Here is an 18,770-nt window from a genome sequence, read left to right on the forward strand (position 1 = left end):
AACCTCAGTGCCAACTCTGCCCTCATATCTACACCAGCGACACCATCACAGGACCTAACCAGATCAGCCACACCATCACTGGCTCATTCATCTGCACATTTACCAATGTTATATACGCCATCATGTGCCAGCAATACCCCTCTGCTATATACATCTGCCAAACTGGACAGTCCCTACGTAAAAGAATAAATGGACACAAATCAGATATTAGGAATGGCAATATACAAAAACCTGTAGGAGAATGTTTCAGTCTCCCTGGACACACAGTAGCAGATTTAAAAGTAGCCATCCTGCAGCAAAAACACTTCAAGATCAGATTTCAAAGAGAAACTGCTGAGCTACAGTTCATCTGCAAATTTGACACCATCAGTTTAGGATTAAACAAAGACTGTGAATGGCTAGCCAAGTACAAAAGCAGTTTCTCCTCTCTTGGTGTTCACACCTCCACATCAGCTGCAAGAAGTGGTCCTCACCCTCCCTGACTGAATTAACCTCGTTATCTCTAGCCTGCATATTTATACCTGCCTCTGGAAATTTCCACTCCATGCATCTGATGAAGTGGGTCTTTGACCACGAAAACTTATGCTCCAATACATCTGTTAGTCTAAAGGTGCCACAGAACTCCTTGTCGCTCTTTCGGAAAAGCGATTGGAAAAAGCTACGCAAATTGCAGAGTGCAATTTGCGTAACTTTTTCCAACAAAGGACTGTAGTCTAGACCTAGCCAAAGAGATACCTAGGGACATTAGCAACATAACATGCAGACAGAGTATGATTTTTTTTAAATATGTACTTCCCAGTTACAAGTAAGAGCTACAGTTAATGTAAGAGAGTAGAAAAAAATCTCCCTTCATTTCATTTTTTCATGAGTATTTGATAGGACTTGGCTTCAATGTCCTTTGGCAGAGTTAAGGTCTCAGTCCTGTTTCTGACACTATGTGCTCTGTAGAGGTCGATGAGATTACCCATGTGTGAAGTTACTCACGTGCACATCTTTGAAAGCTAAGCAAGTGGCCCCTGTTTGGGTGGGTCTTCACTCTAGAAAGCAAAGAGGAAGATAAAAGCATATTTCAAACGTATTTTAAGAATAGGACAAGAAAATTGTAAAAAGCACAAAAATTGCCCAGGGCAACTTAGGAGCAAGTTGCTAGTCCCAAATATTTAAGAAGAATGAGTCAGAACCCCCAAAAATTGTTCAATTAAAAATACATTCGGATTTCTGTTTATCAGCATTCTGGTATTTGGCTGGAGGGGCACATTTTCATGCTTATCTTTGCAGTCATGAAAGGTAAGTGCTTTAAAAATATAAAATGAAAACTGAGACTTAAAAAAAACCAACAGTTGCAAGAATTACAATAATAATGTGAGATTGACAAAGCTGCTCCTTTGAAAGACGTTTCCCAATTCCTGCCTGACACCCACCACTAGGAGTCTCCTCCTTCTCATGCTTTTTTGCTGAAATCTGGAAAAGCAGGAGCAGAGGCAAGCAAGGAGCATGAGCAGTCAACTGCATACTCTGCCTAGTTAGACCCACAGAAGCCTGTATTTCCTCCTCTATGCTGCTGTTGCGCCATAGAGACAGAAGTCCTTTAGTTGCACCTCTGTATAGTGCAGACTCCAACAGCTGAAGCAGCTTCAGCTACAATCCCAGAAGTGGTTGTCCCTTGCAATACATCATCCAGGTTACACACTAGTGACATTATTAACGGGGCTTAGCCTCATTAGCCATTAATGACCAAATGCCCCTGTACTGCTTTACTTGGCTCTAACATGTTTGCAGTTCCTCAATGTCGTGGTCGCTAAATTCAGTGCTGTGCCACAAAAGCTACCTAAGATTGTATTTTATTAACATGATTATTAAAACATATTTACAGAGATTTAGAAGCTTGTAACAATATATACATACTAACAACACTATCCTAGGTGGTTATCTATTTATTGTATTGCAGTTAATCTTCAAAATATGCTTTTAATAACAGCTGGCATTTGACATACATACATTAACAGTCATATTACATTTTAAATACATATTTAGCAGCCTGATTTGCACTGCCATTTCCTGTTGTTTGTACCAGCACTGCAACTGTTGTGTGTTTAAAGGGATCAGTTCTGTGCAGCATGACATATTGTTTGCCTATTTTCCTTTATTGCAGGAACTGACTGTCATGGTTGCTTTTCAGAGTCTCAAAATGCAAAACAGTGCTATTCCAGACAGTTTCATCAACCAAGCAGATGATGGTGTTAAAAAAAAGGCTCAGGGGATTGACTTTTGGCTCAAAGCCATCATTTCAAACCCAGCTGGATCACTGGCAACCAAGAGCCCTTTGCAGCTAGAGTGGCCTGAAAAGTGGAAAGAACACATCATGAGGTTTTGATATTCTTTCCACTTTACTTCTTCTCTTCAGAAAACAAAATTTTCATGAAAATGTTTGTTGAAACTTCAGACTTTGGAAAGTTTTGACGAGTTCTATCTGCACTAACTGGTTAATTATCTCTTTGTGCACAAAATAGCTTAATTAATTTCCTAACAGATAGGTTTCTATATAATAAAACCGAATAGCAATTTGCTCCCTTGGTGGCAGTTTCTGCAGGGAAGATTTTATTTGAATGGTCAGACACTGAATGGCTCTCTCACTCTTAGTAGTGATTTTTCCATCCCATTCCTCCATGTAAAATAAAATAAAAATTGAGACACTTTGTAGGGGATTTTACATCACCGTAAACTGAGCTCCCTGGCTTTGGATAATAAAAGAGTGGCTTTAGTCTTAATGACTGTCTGGAATAGTTTTCACCATCACTAAATTAGTTTTAAAAATATAAGAAAAGGTCCATCATGAACCTGTTAAGCTCTCTTCTGGTCTCATTTATTGCCTATACAATAGGTCAGATTTTAAGAAAGTCTCCAGTTTTGTGGCTCCAATGTTTTGCCTGTACTAAACTGAACCAATTTATTTAACCAGCTACTTGATTTGTGCACGCAGTAACATACTTAGTAGGCTAAAATGCATGATTTTTACCTATAGTTATTTGCAGGTGCTGCATGCACAAAATTAGAAGCCAACTGAGGCCTATTCAAACATTTTGCTAAATATGCCAAACTTCAATATGATGACCCTTTAATATTACTAAGTGGTATAAATTCCATTCATTCAGACCAAAAGGGAAGCATAAACCCAGTCAGCAAATGTTTCCCAGAAGATCCACAGTTGCTTTGAATAAACGCTGCTGTTCTTTGGTGGACTCAGAGGATAATTGTACATAGCAGTTAAATACCTGTGGCTGACCTGGATACGTTGATTTGAACTCTCAGAATTCAGACTGTGGGGCTGAAAAATTGCCGAGTAGACATTTGGGCTTACATTGGAGCCCAAGCTCTGGGACCCTGAACATCTACATAGCAATTTTTAGCACTACCTCATGAGACCCATAAACCCAAATAATTTGAACCAGGACAGCTTCAGCCATACTGTAGATCTTTTATTCCAAAATGATAGTGCCCTACCCTCTGATCGCATCTGGAAAAATGCGTGTCTGACAAAATAGTTTATGACAAGTACCTAGTCCCAATTTTGACACAAATTTGTTGAATAGTTTCAGACATATGGTTCCCCCCGGCTGGATTCATGAGAAGAGTTAGGTGATATTTGAAGAAGCCCTCTTAAGTGCAGTAGTTAGGGCAAGTACAAAGGAGATCTAAGGTTAAGGCCTATTATTTGTGCAAAGTGGAATAGCTGTGACAGGAGATTATGAGTAACTCACTCCAGAATAGTCAATTGCTTGGGGGTTGGGGCATGCAACCGAGCACAGAAATTCTGGATTCAAATCACCTGGTCAAAAGTAGGAATTTGAACCCATGTTGCACATCCCAGCTGAGTGCCTAACCACTTGTTTAAAGGTTATTAGTCAAGTGTTGCCTGCTCTTCCAGCCACTTTGCGACTCCAGCTTTCCTTTGCTTTCATATTTAAAAAAGTTTAAAATGCCTGAAAACTAAATTAAACATTTTGGCTATGTCTACATGGCAGCTTCTTGCACAAGAACATCTTGCGCAACAGTTCTTGTGCAAGAAGTCTTGTGCAAGAACATGTCCACGCTGCCACGTGCAAGATGTGCTGTTGCGCAAGCACGTCCATGGCAGTATGGATGCTCTCTTGTGCAAGAAAGCTCTGATGGCCATTTTAGCCATAGGGTTTTCTTGCGCAAGAAACCCCTTCCACACATCCACTCTGCCCTCTTGCACAAGAGCTCTTGTGCAAGAGAGCTTACACCTGTTAGAAAAGAGCGTAGCTCTTGCGCAAGATGCCCTCTCTTACCGTGCTATACTGTAAATCTTCTTGCGCAAGAGCAGGCAGGCAGTGTGGACGCTCTGCAGATTTTTGTGAAAGAAAGGCCGTTGTTGTGCAAGAACCTGCCAATGTAGACATAGCCTTTGTGTCCAAGTGGACAAAATATTTCATTTGACTAGAAACAAAATTTCTGTTGGCTTGTGTCAATTCACTAAAAATTCTGAAACATTTTGTTGCCATTCTGGTTGACTGATTTTTTTGCGTACATGTCAATGAACTGAAATTAGTTATTCGTACAGCTCTACTACTGAGTAAAACCTCTCACTTGGAGTTTGATAGGTGTTCTAATACAATGGCACGGTTTTACTAACCATGGATTTTCTCTCTCCCCCTGCCCTACTTCCCTTTCTTCTGTAGAAATGGAATGTGAGTCAGACAAAGATTCGCATCATCTCAACAATAATATTCATATTGTTTGGCTGTGTGCTGTTTGTGGCTCTTCCTGCAGTAATATTCAAGCATATAGAAGGCTGGAGCACATTAGATGCAATTTATTTTGTAGTTATCACTTTAACTACCATTGGATTTGGTGACTATGTTGCAGGTAAGATTTTGTCTTGATTCTTTCTCTCAACCCAAATCTATAGTTTAAATAGTTGTACAGGATTTGCATTGTAACTCCCTCCAAACAGTAGACACTTTGCAGATAGCATGGAGGCAAGATTATGGAAGACAATCCAGGATCACTTGTCTTTCTCCTTGACAAATATGTTCAAACTGTGATTTTCAAGGCCAGGGAGGCTATGTCAATAGTCAGAACCATTTGCATTAATACAGTAAAAAAAGCTTTCTTCAACTTTGCAATAGCTTTTTTCTAACTTTAGACAAGTACAATGTTAGAAGAACAATTACATTATTTCAGTGTGCTAAATGTTTTTATTTTTACATGGGAATAATTTAAAGTCATCTCTGACAATGGTCATCTTCTTCTCTTGTCAAAATATTGTTTCAAAATTTGATTTCAGCTGTACAAATATCTCTGGGAGTCATGCTCTCTCTCTTTCTGTACTTTCTGTCTTCTGTGTTCTCTCTGACCCTGTACATCTTTGTGTACTAGTTATAGACAGAGTTGGCAGCATATGCTAAGGTTGCATGATATTTTCCATTATTAGAGCCTATTTTGAGACACATAATTTTAGCTGTTTGGCTTAAGAATTTCTATCTTGGGTGTCAGATTGAATTTTGTAATGAAAATGTTAGCTAACCATCTGTAACCATTTCATAGAACGAGGAGAGAGAAAAACGATTTGTCCATGATTAAAAAAAATATCTCTATAAAAAAAACACTTTTCTGCGGGATGGCAGCGTGACTTCATCACATCATTCTGTGTCCTGTCTGCCTCTTCCCTTCCTCTCCCCTCCCCTTTCACCAGTGCTCAGGAGCTGGGGCTGCTGTGCTGTGGCCTCACCTCCAACCCCACCCCCAAGCAGCCAGGGGGAAGAGAGTGGAGCCTGGCAAGGCCTCAGCCCGTACCTCTCCTGGCGGCTGGGGAGAGAGAGTGTGGGGCTGGTTCAGCCTTGTCTCTGCCTGATGGCCAGTGGGAGGGCATGGGGTGGTGGGACTGGGACTGGCACAGCCTTGGTCCTTCCCAGCGGCCATGGGGGGAGGTGGAGCTGGCATGGCCTTGGCCCAGTCCAATGGCTGGGGGTAGAGAGCTGGGGCTGGTGTGGCCTCGGTCTTCCCCGGTGGCCGGAAGGGGGTGGAGAGAGTTGGGGTTGAGCTAGAGTCAGCCCTGTGGCTGTGGTGGGGGGAGGATGCTGTTCGGCCCTTCCCAGAGGGAGGGGTTGGCAAGCGTAGTGAGCAGGAGACACAGCCCCTTAGTATCCTATAATTGTTTCTTTGAGAAGCTTTTGTGCCTCCGTGTTTTTGAGTGGGGACTTGAAATGTGACAGGGAGGTTGTCAGGAATGTGTCTGTTGCTGTTTCTGTAATAGGCCTTGAAAAGTCACAGTTCACATGAGCTTGGTAGGAAGTTGATGGAGTTTGGCAGCTACATTTTCTGAAGAGTCTTTCTGTTGTTAACATGCTCACAGCTCCCATGTGCTGATTGGACTGAGCATGTACCATCCCCACAGACTAACTAAGCATACTCCATCCAAAGTTGCAGAAACTCAGCAGGGCTCTCTCTCTCTTCATTTGCTGCTCCTAGCAGCTGGGATTGATTCAATGAGCATCATTTGGCTTGTGCACTGAATGAGGCAGAGATTCTGTGGAAAATATAGCATGTGATCATGTCATCTAAGACTGTAGCATAATGCTTATGCCCAAGGGGCATTATGGTTTCACCAGCAAACTTAATTGTGGCATTTCCTAATTTTTGAGTGCTTGACTTGGCAACAGTAATGTCCTTCTAATACATGTCACACACATACTACGTAAATATGAAATGTGAGTGCATGGTGGGTTTGTATGTCTCTTGCTGGGTTTTCCCCACCCCCTTCCATATTCCTTTCTATAGTCTCTGTTTTTCTTTTCACTGCTTGCTATTCTGGCTGCAGGAACAGACATTGGCTCAGAATTTGTGATTCTAGTGAGATTCACCTGCTGCTGGCTAGCAGTCTGACAAAGATGACATAGTGCTTCAAAGCCAAAGCTTTGGGTGTTTTATATTATCTTTTTGATGCAATCTGCACTACATTAATGCAAGGCCTGGTTATATTTATAGTAGGGGCATAATGTGAAATGGCCCACTTGGTGGTAACTGAAACATTGAGTACCCATTAATCATTTATTTCAATATAAATTTGTGTACATTTGTCTCTTCATGGGCCTAATTGATATAATAGTTTAGTCCTGCATTACACAGTATAATTAAAACTTGTATTTCACCAGAAAATGAATTATCTTTCTGCAGAACCACCTGGCATGATTTTACTCTAGTAATAATTCATTTTATAGATGTTTTCATTTAACATTTTCACTATTGACATGAAAATACTGATTTTTATTTTTGCTCAGTTTAATATGCAGAAGACCGGTATTTATGTTTTAATGTAGTCAGCGTGTGCACCTGTTCAGTTAATGGTGATTTTTAAGTTGTAAGTGCTTTTAGAAGAAAAACAACAGATCTCTATGGGTATGTCTACACTACAACATTAATTCGAACTAACTTAGTTCGAATTAGTTAATTCGAACTAAGCTAATTCGAACTAACGGATCCAGACTACAAAACTAGTTCGAATTAGCGTTTTGCTAATTCGAACTAGCATGTCCACATTAAGTGGACCCTGAACCGGGCTTAAGGATGGCTGGAAGCAGTGCCGGCAGGGCATCAGAGGAGGACTTAGAGCGTGGAGATGCTGTCTCAGGCTAGCCAAGGGCTGTGCTTAAAGGGTCCCGACCGCCACCCCGGACAGACAGTTCTCAGGGTGCCCTGCTTGCAAAGCAGTCCTGGCTTGGAGTGCCCGGACTACCCACACTAGGCACATCACAGCACTCGGCCATCAGACCGGCTGCACTTGCCACAGGCTGCCATCTGGGGAGAGGAGGTAATTGGGGGGCTGCAGGAGAGCTTCCACCCCCAGAAGCCCGCAGAGCCAGCCCAGTCCTCCCCATCGGGGGCTCGTACCCCATTCCTCCCTCACTTCCTTCCACTTACCCTTCCCTAGCCCCTCTTCTTGATGTACAAAATAAAGATAACGTGTCTTCCAATTTGAAATCTGTCTTTATTGAACAAAACTGGGGGAGACTGGGAAAAGGAGGTGGGAGAGGGGAAGAGAGAGGCTGGGAGAGGGGAGGGCAACTAAAATGATCAGGGGTTGGGAACAGGTCCCATATGAAGAGAGGTTAAAGAGACTGGGACTCTTCAGCTTAGAAAAGAGGAGACGGAGGGGGGACAGGATAGAGGTCTCTAAAAGCAGGAGTTGGGTGGAGAGGGTGCATACAGAAAAGTTCTTCATTAGTTCCCATAAAGAAGGACTAGAGGACACCAAAGGAAAGGAATGGGTAGCAGGCTTCAAACTAGTAACAGAAAGTTCTTCTTCACAAAGCAAAGAGTCAACTTGTGGAACTCCTTGCTGCAGGAGGCTGTGAAGGCTAGAACTAGAACAGAGTTTAAAGGGAAGTGAGATAAAGTGATGGAGGTTGGGTCCATGGAGTGCTATTAGCCAGGGGGTAGGAGTGGTGTCCCTGGCCAAGGTTTGTGGAAGGCTGGAGAGGGATGGCATGAGACAAATGGCTTGGTCACTGTCTTCGGTCCATCCCCTCCAGGATCCCTAGGGTTGGCCGCTGTCGGCAGACAGGCTACTGGGCTAGATGGACCTTTGGTCTGACCCAGAACGGCCATTGTAAGCTCAGGGCTCAGGGTCGGGGGTCTCAGTGGACCCCCTTGACTCTCTTGCACACCTGCTCCTGGGTGTCCAGGCTGGCAGCTCTCCTGCCCTAGCCGGCCACTTTCCTGTGCCTAGTGCGGAGGTCATGGACGAGGTCCACAATGTCTGCACTAGCCCAGGTCGGTGCCCGCCTCTTGCAGTCCTGGGCAAGCTCCCGGGAGCCGCCAGCCTGGTCCCGGGAAGAGGGGGAGGGCTGGGGGGCATCAGGTGGGTGGCTCGATCTGTGCCAGGTGCAGGGTCTGCTGGCTGGGTGCTGGCAGGCTTGCACCTGGCACGGGCACCGTAGCCAGTCCGTGCTCCTTTAAGGGGTCTGGGGCCGGGAGGGGGGCAGACGAGTTTCCCTGGTGTTGGCCAGAGTGGCCACCAGGGAAACCTGGGGAGGGCTAGCCTCCCACTAGTTCGAATTAAGGGGCTACGCAGCCCTTAATTCAAACTAGCTAGTTCGAACTAGGCTTAATCCTTGTAAAATGAGGTTTTCCTAGTTCGAACTAAGCACTCCGCTAGTTCGAATTAAGTTCGAACTAGCGGAGCGCTAGTGTAGCGCCTATGAAAGTTAACATCCGTTAGTTCGAATTAACTTTGTAGTGTAGACATACCCTCAGTCTGCTGTAACTGTGAAGCTCAGAATGGTTGTGACAGATCTAAAGTTGGCTGCTGATTTGTTAAACATTGTCCTTTAATTTGTAAGTTAATTTCTTCTGCATTAACAGCAGATATCTGGAATAGTTTACAAAGATTAGTTTATTTCTCTATACTTTTAAACATACAGCTAACTTAATGGTTAGGTTTCTTTATTAGCTTTGAGAGAGCATACACAATGTTTGCAAGTTAGCTATTTGGTAGGGATCATGTTGAATTAAGAGTTGGGTATTGCTCAGTCACCATGGGTATGTCTACACTACCCTGCTAGTTCGAACTAGCGGGGTAATGTAGGCATACCGCAATTGCAAATGAAGCCTGGGATTTGAATTTCCCAGGCTTCATTTGCATAAACTGGGCGCCGCCATTTTTAAATCCCTGCTCGTTCGAACCCCGTGCCGCACGGCTACACGCGGCACGAACTAGGTAGTTCGGACTAGGCTCCCTAGTCCGAACTACCGTTAGTCCTCGTGGAATGAGGAGTAACGGTAGTTCGAACTAGGAAGCCTAGTCCAAACTACCTAGTTTGTGCCGCGTGTAGCCGCGCGGCACGGGGTTCGAACGAGCAGGGATTTAAAAATGGCAGCGCCCAGTTTATGCAAATGAAGCCCGGGAAATTCAAATCCCAGGCTTCATTTGCAAGTGCGGTATGCCTACATTACCCTCCTAGTTCAAACTAGGAGGGTAGTGTAGACATACCCCGTAACAGCTTTCTCCTTTTCTTTTTAGCTCTTCTGAAGTAATGAGTAGTTCCTGTATAGCTTTGAGACAGTAGTGTACATCAGCTGAATAAAAGCTCCTACTCTGTTGGAGCAGCAGAATGTGAAATGCCTCATTTTGAATTTATTACAATTTAGTCATATGGCTGGTGAAACGAGAGCTGTAGGTCAGTTCTCCGTGCATGAGTGTCTGTATCTGAAAAACTCATTTGCACCTGGCACTGATGTTAACTGTCTTAGCAGCCACGGCCAAGTTTTATCTGAGTCTGATGTAGGAATGTCAGTGTGTAGACAACTACACGATTAACTGATAAGACTGGGCTTCTCAGTTAATCTTGTCGACTACAAGCTTTCACCCCCCGCCCCTCTGGTGCCTCTATCAGGGGAGCAGGCTCCACGGACCTCCCTGTCCCTCCCTTGCTGCCTCCCATGGAGGCAGTGATGTGGGGAGAAGGTGGGAGCCAGTTTAAAAGGGTGCCACCTGCCCCTGTCCCACTGCTGCTGCCTCTGTTAGAGAGGGGTACGGAAGGCTGCCAGAAAGCAGCCTCTATAGATGGGGGGTCTGAGTTTCTCATGGAAAGAGGCTACGCCAGCATCCCACGGAGTAGCCACTGTCCACGGTGAGCCTGGGCCTGCTGCAGACAGAAGATGCTCCATGGCAGCAGCCGCTGTCCATGGGGAACTTGGACCCTCACGGACAGGGGCTGCTGCCACCCTGCACTGCTGCCTCTCCATCAGAGGCAGCAGCATGGGGTGACAGGTGGGTGGCGGTCTGCGTGGAAAGCCTGTTTTTAAACTTACTCCCGCCTGCTACCCTGTGCAGCTGTTTCTGATACAGAGGCAGCAGTGTAGGGGAGGGGAGCTGGAGATGCCCCAGGAGTGGAGCTGGGAGCGCTCTGGCTGCCGTCCCCATCTCCAGGGACTAATGAATAGTCATGTGCCCTCTAAAGTTTCATGCAATTACACGACTATTCAGTTACTCACTAGCTAACATCCCTAGCCTGACACATCTTCCTTCCTCTCAGTCTTGGGTACATATGTCTCCCGTGTATCTGGGCACGTGTTTCCCAGCATGGGTAGGCAGACACATGCTTGTTCAGCTTGAGCTAGTGGGGCAAGAGATTGGGGTTTGTGTGTGGGAGGGGGATGGGCTCTAGCTGGGGATGTGGACTCAGCTGGGGCCAGAGAGTGGGGATATGGGAGGAGAGTTGGGGTGCAGGGTCCCAGCAGTGCTTACTGTGGCTCCTAGGATGCAGCCACCAGGTCCCTGCAGCTCCTAAGTGTTTGGGTGAGTGGGAAGGCTCTGTATTCTGCCCTCATGTCCACAGGTGCCACCCTTGCAATTCCCATCAGTTGCAGCACCTGTCCAACGGAAGCCTGCACTAGGTTGTGGAGCCTGCACTTGGTAACATGGTAAAATGTGGCATTCCACAATAACTGACAAATTGATCCATAACCCGTATTTTGAGTTTTGGTACAACAACCCTAAATATTTTGTTTTTCTGATTGCTATAAAATAACAAAGTACCATATAAATATAAATAATGCGTATAACAAGATGTGTGTTGACCTCAACATTGAGTTATTTTATGTTGCAGTTTATTCTCTCATTTTTTGTATATTTATATTTTACAGAGTTGTAAACCAGAGTTACTCCACTGATATAAACAGAATTTCTCTGGATTTACCCTGTGGCTTGTTGTCTTATGATGGTTATATAAATGATAGTGCCTAATTAACAAACATACAAATTTTGCCACCTTCACTTACATGGAGAGTGACTGCATGGGCAGTAACCTTTATTACAATGATATGACTTGCAGAAGAGGGCACCAATCACCATCGCTTAGCATGGCAGAATTAGGTAGTTGGTAGGCAAATCCCCTTCCTCTTTCCCCTTCTAATGTGCAGGTCATATCCATGAGCGAGAAAGAATTCCCATAACTGAAACAAAGCTTTATGGTTCCAGTTCCTATTTGCAAATATGAGGTAGGAGACAACAAGGCTTGTGCAAGAATCAATATCCTCAGTTGAAGAACAGGACACAGTGATTTTAAATGTTCGCCTTTGCTTGTTTTGAAGTGAAACCACTGAATTTACTAGCACAGAACAAACCAGGCCAATATTATAAATGTTCTATGAAGGTGAAAAGTGGAGAGCTATTTCATGTCACATTTGTCATCTTGTAGTATAATGAAATATATTATTAGGTACTAAAGTTAGCATCAAAGCTACAATATTTATGGCATAAGAATAAATTATTTGTATATAAAAATACCAGGTTTATGAACAGATATTTCCAAGCCTTTCTGAAGTAGATAATCTTAATATGGTATGCATTGTATATAAATTAAATGAGATGTCCCAAAACTTAAATAAATTAGACAAAGGTCAAAGATGGGAGCTGTATATAAAAAAATTGTCCCTAAGTCTGTTAGTCTTGGATTTTCATAGCTAGACATTATATTGTAGGCTCACTGGGGCACTTACAGAATAATCCCTCAAGACTAAAAGTGATTGACATTTCTCAGGAAGAATCTTCATCTCGCAAATAACATGGCAGCTACTCTTCTTAGAGCTGAGATCAGCATGAATTCTTTTCTGTTCGAACTGCAATGCCATAATATCAGTTTTTGGCTTCACATTCATAGTATGCAGCCACAATGGTTGCAAGTGTATGCTTAGAGGAATAGTTCAGCAGGGCTTTCTCATGTAAGTATTATTGGTTAAAGTATATTCAAACTTCTTTTCACTTTCTAGGCCTTGCATAATTGGAAATGATTAGATTTAAATTTAAAAATGAATAATCCTTAATCAACTAGAAGATATTAATAAGAAGCTAGACATGACAGTTGTTTCCATTACAAATATGTCCTCTTGATTTCCCCTTGTTAAAAATGACATCACTATAGTAGATATTTAGACAATTTGTCTAATAATAAAGGATGCGGGCCTTTGCAGATTTCCATTTTCAATCTCAGTAGTCAGCTTACAAGAAGGCTAATATACCGGTGTTGAGAAATGTAACCACCTCTGTCCATGCAGCTCTTGCCAGGTGGAAGTGCTACACCATTATTTATTATATTGTAATTTGTATAGCCACTTGAGATCAAAATGGCTGTCAGTGTTTTTGTTTCAGATGACTTTTGCTATTGGCTCATAGAAAACAGAATACTTATGAGGAACTGACAGCATACGTATGCACTGCTCAGCTGCCCTATTTCTATCGTCAACTGGAAAAAGCAAGAAAAGACCCATGGCATATACAATTTAATTAGTTTATCGTCTTTTAAATTTGTTTTATATAAATTTTAAAATTCTGGATTTAATTTTTAGTTTATTGTCATAATTTTGGTTTTGGATCATTTGGCCCATGGCTCAGCCATTATTAATACATTTGACTTGACTTGTAAGCTCACATCACAACCAGTATAGTATAATAAATGGTAGGATTTGTCTGTCTCTCTCATACTTACCTCTTCAAAAATTGACTCCAAAATATCCTCTTTGCTTTCATCCATGTTCGAGTTCATTGCTTCTTTGCCTTACTGCATTTTTCAGTGCTTAGATTCAGTATATTGGCATTATTGATAGTGCTGCCACTTTCTGCAGGGCACAAAAGTGGCCTAACAACATTAAGATGTAGACTTAAATGTTTCCACTAATATACTGGAGTCAATTAAATTACTCAGCCTATAATTGAAAGCAAAGTTCAATACCAGTGGCAGGTTTTGCTTCACACAACCTCATAAAGATGGAATGCTAACGTATTAGTCACTATAGCACCGTAGGTCTTCCACCAGCAGGTGATATTATTACCCTATAGCAGTGTTTCCCAATTTTATTTGGCTGAGGAACCCTTTTCAGCTTTTCAAAATTTCAAGGAACCCCTAGGTTTGTCAAGCAAAAAAAAGGGGGGGGGGTGATGGGGGAGGAGAGAGGGACCCACCGATTCATGAAATTCACATTCCTTCCCCAAGACCCACCCCCCATCTCCCTTCTGTGAGGCCTCATCCGCTCTGTTCCCCTCCTCTCCATCATTTGCTATACTCAGCCCTTATACCTGTCTCAACCTAGTGAGAGTAAGGTTTGGGGTGGGAATGAGGGATTTGGGTGTGGGAAGGGGTGAGAAGTACAAGTTCTGGGAGGGAATTTGGATGCAGGAGAAGGGGCTGTTGGCTCAGGGAGGGGGCTCTAGGCTGGGGAGTGTTGGGATCAGGTGAAAGGTTGGGGTGCTGAGCAAGCCAGGGCTTGTGGACGTGAGGGTGCAGGAGTTTGGGCTGGATATGTGAGGGACTAAGGGGAAGAAGGTTGTGAGAATGATGGGCTCAGGACAAAGATTTGTGATGTGTGGATGGTGGAAGAATGTTGTGGCAGAAGACTGAGGATGTGGGGATGCAGGAGTTTGGGGATGTAAGAGGCTCAGGACAGGGGGTTCCAGTGTATGATAGGCTCAGATTTGGGGTCAGGTGGTGCAGGAGTGTTATGATGCTGCAGTGAAATGGGGGTTTGGTCCCAATTGGGGGCTTGTTGGCCTGGCTTCATTTTTAAATAAAATATTATGTTAAACTCAAAAGGTTTTAGCATTGTCTTTATATACGAGAGGGGTGAGGAACCTGTTTTGAGTCAAAGGTCACTGACCCACAGAAAAGTCAGTTGGGGCCACACAAGTGAGATGCAAAAAACCAAAAAAAAGCTCCTCCAAAACCCCCCAAGCCTCACTAATGTGGTCCCAAATGTGCTGGTAGGGGTAAGGGATAGAGTGCTAGTGGGTGCTGGGGCTGGGGAGAAGGTGCTGCTGGGTGGAAGGATGCTGGCTCAGATGGCAGGGTGCTGGGGCAAGGAGCTAGGACAGGCAGGTGGCAGGGTGCTGGGTTCAGGGACATGGTCCTGCTGGGCACTAGGATGACTGGCAGGGTGCTGGGACAAGGAACAGGGTGGTGCTGAGTCCTGGGGTGTGAGGCAAGGTGCTGGGGCCAGGGCGGTGCTAGGGTGGATGGCAGGGCTGCCAAGGAGCAGGATAGGGATGGGGTGCAGGAGCTGGGAGGGAGCTGGGGGGCGGAAGGGGACAAGGTCTGGGTAGGGTTCAGACCAGATAGGTAGGGTGCAGAAGCAGGCTGGATGTAGGGTGTCTGGCTACGAGGGAGGGTGCGAGGAGGGGACTTAGGTAGGAGTTGGACCTCCCTGATCTGGCACCCTCTAGACCTGACTTGTCCCAGATTAGGAATTTTTGGACAGGGGAGGTCATTTCAGGGCTCCTGGTTCCCCCCCCCCCTTTCCGCACTAGGCTTCTTTGCACCTCTATCCCCTGCAACCGAACTAAGCTGCCCACCCCTGCTGGTTCCCTGCACTTCCCCCAAAACCATCCCTCACAGTCCAAGGGAGTGCAGCACCAGTTCCCTGCAGCACCTCACAGCCCAGCTGAGCTACCCGTCTGTTCTGTATGCCCTCCCCCATCCACCTCAGCCCAGCTGAGCCCTGCACTGGTTCCCTGCATGCCTTCCCCACAGCACAGCTGATCCCCATTTCCCTGCACCTCCTCCAAGCCCCACAAAACTGCTGAGCCAAGAACCGATTCCCTGTCCCTCCCTTCCCTTGAATCTAGCCTCGGTTCCCAGCACCTCCCTCCTCCTGCAGTCAAACTGAGCTTTGAGCTCCACACCCCGCCCCCCACCCCACTCCACTCCACAGCCCAGCCCAACTCCCCAGACCTCCCCACTCTGCAACCCAGCTGAGCTCAATTTCCCTGCACCTTCCCCCAAGCCATATAGATATGCTGAGCCAGTGCTGATTCCCTGCCCCTGCCTTCCTCCCACCCCTTGGCTGTGTCTGCACTGGCACGATCTTGCACCAAAGCGGCCGCTCTTGCGCAAAAATTTGCTGCCTGTCTACACTGGCCATGTGTTCTTGCGCAAGTACACTAACGTTCTCATGTATGAAATCAGGGCTTCTTGCGTATGAACTACGATGCTCCCACTCAGGAATAAGCCCTTTTGAGCAACTATTCTTGTGCAAGACGCCAGTGTAGATAGGCAACATGAATTTCTTGCGCAAGAAAGCCCTTAGGCTAAAATGGCCATCGGCACTTTCTTGGGCAAGAGAGTGTCCACACTGCCATAGATGCTCTTGTGCAAAAGCACAGCTCGCACATGGAAGAGTGGATGTGTTCTTGCACAAGAAGCAACCAGTGTAGACATAGCCTAAGAGTTTCCTCCCATGAGCAAAATGAATTTTGTGTTGTGCACCAGTATTGAGCTCATGTGGATTGTTTGGATGTGCCACCCAAGTTATTAATAAATATTTTTAAACCCCTACCTTTTCCCTCTGCTGCCATGTCAGCTCCCCTGGTGCCTGCTGCCCCCCGACTCCTCACCCTTCTCTGCTGTCCTGACTCCTGCTCTTCTCACTGTCCTCAGCCCTCCTGCGACCTGCCCCCCTCCACCAGTCCTTCTCTCCTCCCTGTGCCCACTTCTCCAGTAGCCCCACTCTGATCATGTGAACTACCCCTCCTCATTCCCTCTCTTAACACTTCCCTTTACAAACCTGCCCTGCGTCTCTCCTCTGATGGTGGTCTCTCCACTGGGCAGGTGTCTGCCCAGAATCCCCTGGAACCTGCACCTTCTCTTACCCCTGCAGCCTCCTGATGCCTCCTCCTTCCCTCACTTCCCCTGCCCCCTTTGCTCCATTTTTCCCTGATGCCCACCCCTCACCACCCTCTGCCCCCATTCCCTTCATGCCCCTGTGCCCTCTCACATGACTTGCTCCAACCCAGCCTTCCTCATGCCCACCCCTTCTTTCAAGCCTTCTCCCAGCACCTCCTCCTCCCCCCTCTAGCCCCCAATGCCCTTACCTTTTCCCCACCCAGCATGACACCTCCCCTCCTGCCCTTTTCCTCATTGTCTGCGCTTGGCCCTCTGCCATTTGTCTCTCCTCTACCCTGTCCCTTTGGTGCCTTCCCCTTCCCCTCCACCTCCGCACAAGCACTGTCCTCTCCCAGCCCTTCCCCTTTCCCTCTGCACAAGCCCCTCCCCCTCCCTTTCCCTCTCCCATACCTTCTGCCTTCCACTTTGTGGGGCTGGAGTCTATGCTCTGTCCCCGGACTCCGAAGCCGCAACTCAGCCATGCGGCGCATCACAGCGCCCAGCAAGTTTAAAATCCCGGGCCATGACGTTATGTCACGTCCGGGCGTCTCTCCACCCACTGGTTTGAGTGTGCTGCGCAGGGCAGCAGCAACCAGCGAGGGAGAGCTCAGGGAAGGTTGCGCATGGCAGGGACGAGTCTGGGGATGGGGGAGAGATGCTCTGGGGCCGGGCTGGGAGGACGCGCGCATTGGGTCGGGACCAGCTCCAGCTCCAAATATTGCGGGAGCATGGGCACCACAAGCCCACACAACTCGCCGCCCATGCCTCTGCTGGCTAGCCGGCTCTCTCTCTCTCTCTTTTTCAGAGGGAGCGGGGGAGAGCTGGCTCCTCGCGGAACCCCTCATTTTGCTCCGCGGAACGCCAGGGTTCCGCGGAGCACCAGTTGGGAAACACTGCCCTATAGAATGCACCGTTGCAGAATTAAATGGCAAAGCTGAAGCACAAAAGATGCATGTTGTCTTTCTGATAAGCTCTTATAACTATAACTCCCCAACATCAGTGTTGACACAAACCACTCTTTCTCACTTCAGGGCAAGACTACCGCAATAAGCTCTATCTGGAGTGAACTATGAAGTCTACTTGTATAGAATGTTGCTATAGCCCTCCTGAAAAGAGCAGACTGGAGATTGCATATTTCATAATTGTGCCTCATATTCTGCAGTAGCTGCCTGTCTGCTTAAGGGGGAATTATGGTGCTAATTACAGTTTATAAAGCCCAAATGGCCTAGTTGCCCATTACCTTGGACTGCTTCTGCCACATATCCTGCATGTGCCTGGCTGTCCCAAGTGTATAGCTGCCTGGATCCAGGAGAAGAACATTCTTTATAGTGACACTAATAATATTTGAAGCATTAGCTTCAGAGTAACTACCTTCCCCTCCCCCCCCCCCAAAAAAAGTACAATTCCAGAGGGATTATCTTGTTGATATATATATATATTTATATATTTAAGTATATGAAACAAAAACAATAAAAGCAAAAAAGAAGCTGCTTTTACAGAAATAATTATTTGTTTCTATTTTGTTTCAGTGATTGCTTAAACAATAGGGAAAAGACTGTATTTCTGTCAAAGTAGCTTTTTTACCATTCTCAGTTTGGTTTGGCAATGAGGCGCCAGTCCTGAAGTCTTTACTAAGGCAACACTTACGTTGGAATTTAAGGGATTTTCTCAGTGAAGGCTGTTGGATTGGGTCCAGGTGCTAAGGTGCTTTAAGTAACCATGGAAAGTCCCAGAATCACTATAGAAAGAAAATGCGCAGAGAGACAGCAGTAGTGTACAGTCTGTTCTGCGGGCTGGTCCAATGGCCCCTGGAGTTCATGAGAAGACTCCCACTGATTGCATGGGGCTTTTGGTCAGACCCTTGGTCACACTCCCCTGCATACTATGAAGGAGGTCTCAGTAGTGGGAGGATTATGGGCAGGCAAGGGGTGTGATGAGCCAAACTTTGCACAGATGAAGACGCCCATATCTCTGGGTAGAGCAGCACAGCTCTCCTCCATAGTCATTATTAGTAACTGCAGCGGGGCTGTGCAAACATTCTGGCAAAAGAACTTGAACTTTGTCCTTCTGCCCGCAGGACAGTTTCTGTAAAGCAAA

General features: G+C 45.7%; 1 protein-coding gene across 1 annotated transcript in view; it reads left to right on the top strand.

Annotated features, from left to right (window-relative positions):
• Window positions 1–18,770, top strand: part of KCNK2 (potassium two pore domain channel subfamily K member 2) — a 146,127-nt gene that overhangs the window by 85,414 nt on the left and 41,943 nt on the right. Inside the window, exon 5 of the mRNA XM_006137350.5 lies at window positions 4,701–4,887. Coding sequence (XP_006137412.1) covers window positions 4,701–4,887 — 187 coding nt within the window. The remainder of the gene's footprint in view (window positions 1–4,700; window positions 4,888–18,770) is intronic.

The sequence above is a fragment of the Pelodiscus sinensis genome, chromosome 3 (genome assembly GCF_052426305.1).
Source record: "Pelodiscus sinensis isolate ZL-2025 chromosome 3, ASM5242630v1, whole genome shotgun sequence".
NCBI classification, from domain to species: Eukaryota; Metazoa; Chordata; order Testudines; family Trionychidae; genus Pelodiscus; species Pelodiscus sinensis.